The 10,082-nt window shown below is 33.8% G+C and overlaps 1 protein-coding gene across 1 annotated transcript in view; it reads right to left on the bottom strand.

Annotated features, from left to right (window-relative positions):
• Positions 1 to 10,082, bottom strand: part of mapkbp1 (mitogen-activated protein kinase binding protein 1) — a 39,026-nt gene that overhangs the window by 13,030 nt on the left and 15,914 nt on the right. Inside the window, exons 10-17 of the mRNA XM_023430382.2 lie at positions 9,795 to 9,935; positions 9,350 to 9,558; positions 9,093 to 9,184; positions 8,280 to 8,405; positions 7,381 to 7,451; positions 6,937 to 7,058; positions 5,908 to 5,983; positions 5,671 to 5,782 (exon numbers count right to left, since the gene is read on the bottom strand). Of these exons, the coding sequence (XP_023286150.1) occupies positions 5,671 to 5,782; positions 5,908 to 5,983; positions 6,937 to 7,058; positions 7,381 to 7,451; positions 8,280 to 8,405; positions 9,093 to 9,184; positions 9,350 to 9,558; positions 9,795 to 9,935 (949 nt within the window). The remainder of the gene's footprint in view (positions 1 to 5,670; positions 5,783 to 5,907; positions 5,984 to 6,936; positions 7,059 to 7,380; positions 7,452 to 8,279; positions 8,406 to 9,092; positions 9,185 to 9,349; positions 9,559 to 9,794; positions 9,936 to 10,082) is intronic.

Below are 10,082 nucleotides of genomic sequence, written 5' to 3'. Positions count from 1 at the left end.
GACGTTGTTGACCTTTTATGCCATACTATACTATGATGTTATTTACTGTTTTTATGCCTTACTTTATTATAACATTTTCATGCCATACTATACTGTGACATTTTTTGACATTTTTATGACATAATATACTATGACCATTTTTTGCTGTTTTTATGCCATACTATACTATAACGTTTTTATGCCTGACTTTACTATGACGTTTTGTAACGTTTTTATGACCAACTATACTAGTGTTCTTGTGCCTTACTGTACTATGACGTTTTTTAATGTTTTTATGCCTTACTTTATTATAACGTTTTCATGCCATACTATACTATGATGTTTTTTGTCGTTTTTATGACATACTATATTTTGATGTTTTTTGCTGTTTTTATGCCATACTATACTATGACGTTTTTATGCCATACTATACTATGACGTTTTTTGCTCTTTTTATGCCATACTGTACTATGACATTTTTTTGCTGTTTTTATGCCATACTATACTATGACGTTTTTTGCTGTTTTTATGCTATACTATACTATGACGTTTTTTGTCGTTTTTGACATACTTTATTTTGATGTTTTTTGCTGTTTTTATGTCATACTATACTATGACGTTTTTATGCCATACTATACTGAGGTTTTTATGTAATACTGTACTATGACATTTTTTGCTGTTTTTATGCCATACTGTACTATGACATTTTTTACTGTTTTTATGCAATACTAAACTATGACGTTTTTTTGTTGTTTTTATGCCATACTATACTATGACGTTTTTTTTATCGTTTTTATGACATACTATATTTTGATGTTTTTTTGTCATACTATACTATGACGTTTTTATGCCATACTATAATATGACGTTTTTATGCAATACTAAACTATGACGTTTTTTTGCTGTTTTTATGCCATACTATACTATGACGTTTTTTGTCGTTTTTATGACATACTTTTTTTTGCTGTTTTTATGTCATACTATACTATGACGTTTTTATGCCATACTATACTATGACGTTTTTATGCAATACTATACTATGACATTTTTTGCTGTTTTTATGCCATACTATACTATGACGTTTTTTGCTGTTTTTATGCAATACTAAACTATGACATTTTTTTGCTGTTTTTATGCCATACTATACTATGACGTTTTTTGTCGTTCTTATGACATATTATATTTTGATGTTTTTTGCTGTTTTTATGCCATACTATACTATGACTTTTTTTTGCTGTTTTTATGTGATACTATACTATAACGTTTTTATGCCATACTATACTATGACGTTTTTATGCCATACTATACTATGACGTTTTATACTGTTTTTATGCCATACTATACTATGACGTTTTTTTGCTGTTTTTATGCCATACTATACTATGACGTTTTTTGTCGTTTTTATGACATACTATATTTTGATGTTTTTTGCTGTTTTTATGCTATACTATACTATGACGTTTTTATGCCATACTGTACCATGATGTTTTTTGATGTTTTTATGAAATAATATACGATGACATTGTTGACCTTTTATGCCATACTATACTATGATGTTATTTACTGTTTTTATGCCTTACTTTATTATAACGTTTTCATGCCATACTATACTGTGACATTTTTTGACATTTTTATGACATAATATACTATGACCATTTTTTGCTGTTTTTATGCCTTACTATACTATGACGTTTTTATGCAATACTATACTATGACGTTTTTTGTCGTTTTTATGACATACTTTATTTTGATGTTTTTTGCTGTTTTTATGCCATACTATACTACGACGTTTTTTGCTGTTTTTATGCCATACTATACTATGATGTTTTTTGCTGTTTTTATGCCATACTATACTATGACGTTTTTATGCAATTCTATACTATGAAGTTTTTTGCTGTTTTTACGCCATACTATACTATGACGTTTTTTGCTGTTTTTATGCCATACTATGACGTTTTTTGTCGTTTTTATGACATACTTTATTTTGATGTTTTTTGCTGTTTTTATGTCATACTATACTATGACGTTTTTATGCCATACTATACTTTTTATGTCATACTGTACTATGACATTTTTTGCTGTTTTTATGCCATACTGTACTATGACATTTTTTACTGTTTTTATGCCATACTATACTATGACGTTTTTTGTCGTTTTTATGACATACTATATTTTGATGTTTTTTGCTGTTTTTATGACATACTTTATTTTGATGTTTTTTGCTGTTTTTATGCCATACTATACTATGACGTTTTTTGCTGTTTTTATGCCATACTATACTATGACATTTTATGCCATACTATACTATGACGTTTTTTGCTGTTTTTATGCCATACTATACTATGACATTTTATGCCATACTATACTATGACGTTTTTTGCTGTTTTTATGCCATACTATACTATGACATTTTATGCCATACTATACTATGACGTTTTTTGCTGTTTTTATGCCATACTATACTATAACGTTTTTATGCCATACTATACTATGATGTTTTTTGACGTTTTTATGACATACTATATTTTGATGTTTTTTACTGTTTTTATGCCATACTATACTATGACGTTTTTTGCTGTTTTTATGCCATACTATACTATGACGTTTTTTCACGTTTTTATGAAATAATATACTATGATGTTTTTTGACGTTTTATGCCATACTATACTATGACGTTTTTTGTCGTTTTTATGACATACTATATTTTGATGTTTTTTGCTGTTTTTATGCCATACTATACTATAACGTTTTTATAACATACTATACTATGACGTTTTTTGACCTTTTATGCCTTACTTTACTATGACGTTTTTTGCTATTTTTACGCCTTACTGTACTATGACATTTTTTTAATGTTTTTATAACATACTATACTACAACGTTTTTGTGCCTTACTATACTATGATGTTTTTTTATGTTTTAATGACATACTATACTCTGACGTTTTTATGCCTTACTATATTATGAGGTTTTTATGAAATAATATACGATGACGTTGTTGACCTTTTATGCCATACTATACTATGACGTTTTTTACTGTTTTTATGCCTTACTTTATTATAACATTTTCATGCCATAGTATACTATGATGTTTTTTGTCGTTTTTATGACATACTATACTATGTCGTTTTTGCTGTTTTTAAGCCATACTATAATATGACGTTTTTCTACCTTTTATGCCATACTATACTATAATGTTGTTATGCCATACTATACTTTAACATTTTCGACTTTTTTACGACATACTATACTATGACATTATTATGCCTTAATATACTGACATTTTTATACATAGTATACTATAACGTTTTTTGCTTTTTTTATGCTATATTATTCTATGACGTTTAAATGACATCCTATTCTACGACGTTCTTTGTCGTTTTTATGACATAGTATAGTTTGATGTTTTTTGCTGTTTTTATGCCATACTATACTATGAAATTTTTTGACCTTTTAAACTATACCATGATGTTTTGTAACTTACTATACTAGGACGTCTTTATGACATACTATACTATAACGTTTTTTGTTGTTTTCACGACATACTATCTTATGACATTTTTTGATGTTTTTACTGTACTATGCCATTTTTATGACATACTATACTTTTAAGGCATAAAAACGTCATAGTATAGTATATCATAAAAATGTCATAAATCATCATAGTATATTAAGGTTTAAAAACGTCATAGTATAGAATGGCATAAAAATATCATAGTATAGTAAAGTTTAAAAACGTCATAGTATAAAATGGCATAAAAATATCATAAAACGTCATAGTAGAGTATAGTATAAAAACATCATAGAATGGTAAGGTATAAAAACTTAAAAAAACATCATATTATAGTATGGCATAAAAACGCCAAAAGAAACATCATATTATATATGGTATAAAAACGTTATAGTATAGTATGTCATAAGACGTCATAAAACATCATAGTGTAATATGGCACAAGACGTCATAGTATAGTAAGGTTTAAAAACGTCATAGTATAGTATGTCATAAAAACGTCAAAAGACGTCATAGTATAGTATGTCATAAAAACGTTAAAAAACGTCATAGTATAGTATGGCACAAGACGTCATAGTATAGTAAGGTTTAAAAACGTCATAGTATAGTATGTCATTAAAATTTCAAAAAACGTCTGTATGTCATAAGACGTCATAAAACGTCATAAAAACGTTTAAAAACATCAAAATATATCATAAAAACGCCAAAAAACATTATAGTATAGTATGTCATAAAAAAGTTAAAAAACCTCATAATATCATAAAAACATAAAAAAAACGTCATAGTATAGTATGTCATTAAAATTTCATAAAACGTCATAGTATAGTATCTCATAAAAATTTCATAAGACGTCATAGTATAGTATGGCATAAAAACGTCATAGTATAGTATGTCATTAAAATCTAAAAAAAAAGTCATAGTATAGTATGTCATAAAAACGTCAAAAAACATCATAGTATAGTATGAAACAAAAAGTCAAAAAATGTCATAGTATAGGATGATATAAAAACATCATAGTATAGTATGGCAAAAGCGCAAGGTATAAAAATGTCTTAGTATAGTAATACAGAAAACGTCATGACATTTTTAGGCCTTACTATACTAAGATGTTTTCATACCTTACGTGTTTTTATACCTTACTATACCTTGAAGTTCTATGACTTACTATACTATCACATTTGTACAAACATTGATTCTTTCATTGAGACACGGATACATACGTACAGACATAAACACATTCATACAAAAATTCACACATAAAAAGACTTACATACATACCTAATTCCATTCATACATTCATACAGACATTCTTGCATTAAATTCATAGTTGCATACATTTCTACAAATTCTCATATATTCATACATTCCTTCATTCACTCTTTCATTCATTGGTTCGTTCAGTTATTTATCCATAAAAAATAAATTCATATAAAAAATCCCATATAATCATATAAGTGTACATTCATACATATGGAAATTAATAACTATATATATACATGTATGTTTACATCCATACAGTCAAGCTTGTACTCATATATTCATTCAAACATTCAGTCATTCATACTGACACATACTGTACATTTATAAGTTTACACATTCATACAAACAGATACAGATACATGCATACATATGTAAAACACTTATATATTCAAATGCAGTCATACATACATGCACATTCATTCATTCATTCAATCAATATTCATACATACACAATACATACCATACATATATTCGTTTGTACATGCACATATTCATACATACACATGTACATACATTCATATATAATTAATATATGTTACATGAATATATGTTACATGAATACATTCATTCATTCATTCATTCATTCATACTATTTATACACAAATTCATTCTCTCATACGAACACATTCACACATTAATATATTCGTACTTAAACATGTCCATAAAGGCATATGTTTGTAAATTCCATCGTTCATACATACATTCATTCATTCATACATAAAGATGCAAAATGTATTCATACATACATACATACATTAATTCATTCATAAGCACACACAGTACATACATACTTGGATATAAAACGAACAGGACAGTCAGCTGTGACAGGTTAAAGACAATAATGGACTCTCACGTGTCCACACGGAGACAACAGTAAGACAGTGATGGACTGAATTACTCAGAGATTCAGCGGTACTGACCCGAGTGTCCGAACATGGTGGCCACACACTCTCCAGAGTAGAAGTCGAATATACTGATGTTCTTATCTGAACAGGAAGTGGCAATGTAGAGACCCGACGGGTCTATCTGCACCTGAGCAGGACGGAGGAGGAGAGAGAGGAAGAGTTAATAGCTGCTGTGAAATCCATCCATACCTGCTGCTGTCACCATAGACACATCGCCATGGTAACGCTAGACTGGTCTTAGTAGTGACATACCTTAATGAGAGTGCCGTCCTCTCCCAGAGAGCCTTTATACAACTTCTTCTGTTTTCCGTTACTGATGTTAAAGATCCTGCAGGAGGAGGAGGAAGAGGAGGAGGATCATTACTCTGTGGTTAGGACCAATGAAGTGTTTACAGTGTGTATTAGTGTTGTCGGCCTGGAGCTGTCTGGATGTTGATTTTTCTCCTTCCATCGTTCTGTGTGAAGACTGTGTTTACAGCTGTTAAGACTTGTTAGCAGTATATTTACTTTACTTTTATCCAGTGGAATCACTCTTGAAAAAACATTCCCAAAGCCTCGACACTGACTCTGTCCTGCAGCTCGTTTCAGTCTCTTACTGTCATACGTTTGTATTTTTAGCTGCAACTTCATGGACCCGAGAACATCTTGTCAAAAGCTGCAGCTGCACAAATGTTGATTAATTTGCATCGTCCTCATAAAGAAGGAAATGAAATAACACTGTGACAAAATCTTACAGAAAAGCCTGAGAGGAGACCTGAGGTGCAGGTAATGTTTGTGTATTTCCTGCTGTTGAACAGATTTTATTCCATCAATGCTGAAATGTTATTTCTGAGAAAACATTTTATACATAAACATCTTTTCTCATCTATGTGCAATTATTGATTGTAGACCTTATTAGATAGATCCTTTATTAGAGAAAGAAATCTCTCATATTGCTTCAGTCACTTTCTTTGTTGTTGTATTATGAAAATATAATGAAAATAAATATTAGATGAGATTCAGATAAACATATTAATATTTAAAGATCTGGAGCAAAATAGTAATAGTAATATTCTGTATCTGTGACCAGTAGGTGAATATATTTGCTCCAGTGCTTCCGTCAGGTTCTTCTTCTATTCTTATTGTACTTTCACTGCGCCACATTTATCAGCATCATGGCGTTAATCCTAATCCTCCTCCTGTTGCCTGCTGGGTAATCCTGCTGCAGACATGTTTGTTTGAGCTGCAGGTGGATTAGCACACACAGACACGCACACACGCTCTCAGACAGGTGTGTGTTACCTGATGCTGCGGTCCTGACAGCCCACGGCTGCGTACTTCCTGGTTGGTTCGATGTCCATGTCGTACAGAGTCGTCTTCCTGACGACGTGATGAGTCCGAGTGAACTCCAACCCCCCCTCCACCTGACCACACGCCAGGAAGAGGAGAAGAAGAAGACAAGAGAAGAGGTTAGAAGCATAGGTGACTGATGACACCAGGTCATAATGTGTAAACAAGGAAATAATCAATGATCAATAACCTGTAATCACAGTTCATAAGATCAATATTAAAGATGAAGTTAGAACACAGAGACACTTAACCAACTATTCATCATTCATTCATTCATTCATCATTCATTCAGTCTGTATGTGACGAGGTCACAGCTGAGACTAAACGGACGACAACATTAAACAGAGAAGAAGAAAACGTGGACAGACGGTGATGTCACTCAGGTGTCACTCTCACCTGCTGAGCGGTGCGGAAGTAGACGCTTTTATCGGCTCCACAGCTGATCATCCTCACCTTCCCCTCATTGGCTGTCGGACACAGGAAGAAGGTGACGTCAGAGGATGAACATCTTTACTGTAAACTCATTAGTTTCCTGATTCATTAATTGATCGTTTGGTTTGTGAAACTTTCATCATGTCTGTTCGTCTAAATTATTAACATAAATGAAATTAATTAAAAAGCTGATGGAGAATTTCACAAACAGGGTAAAAATGGAGGAAGTTTATTTTGTAAAAGGCTGGAAATGGTTCATTTATAAATCAACAAAAACATAAATATCATTTATCTGCTACAGATCTTTTGATAAAAACATTCACCTCGACTCAGGGACAAACTGATTAGATTTTAGATTTTAGTCAAAGGTCAAGACTTCACAGCAATTATGACACAATTTCACACAAATGGATCATTTTGTATATGACTCTATAAACAGCGATGTAACCTGAAACAACTGTGAGGTTTGATTCTATCTAATTTATAACATTGTTCTTTGATTCTTAACCAGAAGAAAGCAGAACTTTATATTTGACAAAACTATTTTGTATTTTGATTTGACTTTTCTTTCTTCTGTGTTGGGGTTCGATGTGAAATTGGGAGTTTGTTAATTTGGAAATACAATTTCTTGATTTACAATGTTGATCTTCTTGTTATATACCAAAATAAAAATAAAGAGGGCAAAAAAAAATAAAAATAATCAAAAGGAAAAACAGCTGGAACCATAAAGTTGTTACATGAAAAACAACTTAATCCAGCTACCGATTAATTTTCTGTCAGTTAATTGATTGACTGACTGATTGTTTGCTCAGATAAATGAAGCAGAAGTACATGTTGCCCTTGGACGTCAGACCGACACTGACCTGCGAACCTGACGGCGGTGATGGAGGACGAGTGCTCGTCCAGAGTCTGAACCAGACTGTACTCCCTGCCTGCATCCAGGACGTGGATCAGACGGTCCCGACTGGCCGTGGCTAATAACTGGAGACCTGCAGGACACACACACATATGATTAACGCACACACACGATGAACACATGGGTTCGTTTTATTTCGGTGCTTTTTGTAATATTTGTTAATATCTTGGTTCAGTTTGATGAATAACAAGTGATGAACCCGGCTGGATGTATTATCATGGTCATACAACACGAGGAGGGGATTGAACTATTCAGACGTATGATGATTAAAAACTGGAGCAGCAGTTTAATCTTTGTTTAACTTTGTCTTTAAGGCCTGAAGAGAAGAAATGGTGGATTATTTCTTTAGTCAGTGAAAGTTCTTTATTCTTCTTCTCAACCTTAAGCAAGAAATAATTGTGGGAAAAAGTAAATTCATTATGCCAAATAACACCACTGCTTTTATTTTGAAGGTCCTCTGAACACATCTTGACTTAATAGTTTACTGTAACTTATAGTGATGTCACCACTGTCGTTAAACAGAACTCTGTGTGTGTGTGTGTGTGTGTGTGTGTGTGTGTGTGTGTGTGTGTGTGTGTGTGTGTGTGTGTGTGTGTGTGTTTGTATATACTGAAGTAACTGTTGTGTTCGATTGTGTGATCGTGTATATTCTGTTTTTATTTTGAGTTATATAGTGTAGATAAGTTGTGTTGTTGCACTGTGTGTAATAAACACTGTATACTTGTGTATATTCTGTGTAACACACTGTGTGGTTTCTCACCAGTGTCTGCTTTGGAGAACTCCAGGCAGAGGATCTCTGAGTCATGAGCCTGAACATTCAGGATTTCCTCCATACTGTCCAGGTCATGGATCCTACAACACACACACACACACACACACACACACACACACACACACACACACACACACACACACACACACACGCACTATTATGACTCAGCAGTGTCAGTGGTTCATTGTGACTTGTTTCTTCTGTTGGTCTGGACTCAAACCTGTGATTAATCCCCCCCTCCTCACCTGAGAACCCCCATGCGGTCTCCAGAGGCCAGGTGCTGTCCATCAGGACTGACTCTCAGGGTCCTAATGCCCGCCCGGCTCTGGTCAGTCTGCTGCCCCTCTGAGCCCGATGACCCCGCCTTCTCTGTGTTGCCCCCGGCGATTGTGATGCTCTCCGTGTCCAGGAGGCTCGTTACGTTATCGTCCACGTAAATTACCTTCTGCAGGTCCTGGGGTCAGAGTCAGGTGAGATGAGGAGGGTGTCAGATCAGGTGTACAGGTGTGCAGGTGTGCAGGTGTGCAGGTGTACAGGGGTACAGGTGTGCAGGTGTACAGGTGTACAGGTGTACAGGTGTGCAGGTGTACAGGTGTACAGGTGTGCAGGTGTACAGGTGTGCAGGTGTGCAGGTGTACAGGTGTACAGGTGTACTGGTAAATATAAATATTAAGGTGTTGGTTGTCGTACGTGGCTCAGGATGTTCCTGTTGAGGACGTTGTGTCCGTCAAAGTTCCACAGTCGGATGGTGTTGTCTGACGAGCAGGACAGGAAGGAGCCGGGGGGGAAACGCACCTCACCTCCTCCTCCCCCTCCCCCCTCTGGGTACACCTGCAGGAGACACAGCAGCAGGTGCTCAGGTTTGTAAATGGATTAAACCAAAATCAAACATGTTTCACTAAAATTCACATTCATGACTTTTTAGTTGAAAACACACACACACACACACACACATACAGACATGCACACACACACACA

Source organism: Seriola lalandi, unplaced genomic scaffold, assembly GCF_002814215.2.
Source record: "Seriola lalandi dorsalis isolate HSWRI2012SDOR001 ecotype SW California unplaced genomic scaffold, Sedor1 jcf7180002054902, whole genome shotgun sequence".
Lineage (NCBI taxonomy): Eukaryota > Metazoa > Chordata > Actinopteri > Carangiformes > Carangidae > Seriola > Seriola lalandi.
The sequence above is the reverse complement of the archived record's forward strand: the minus strand, read 5'-3'. Positions and strand labels throughout refer to the sequence as shown.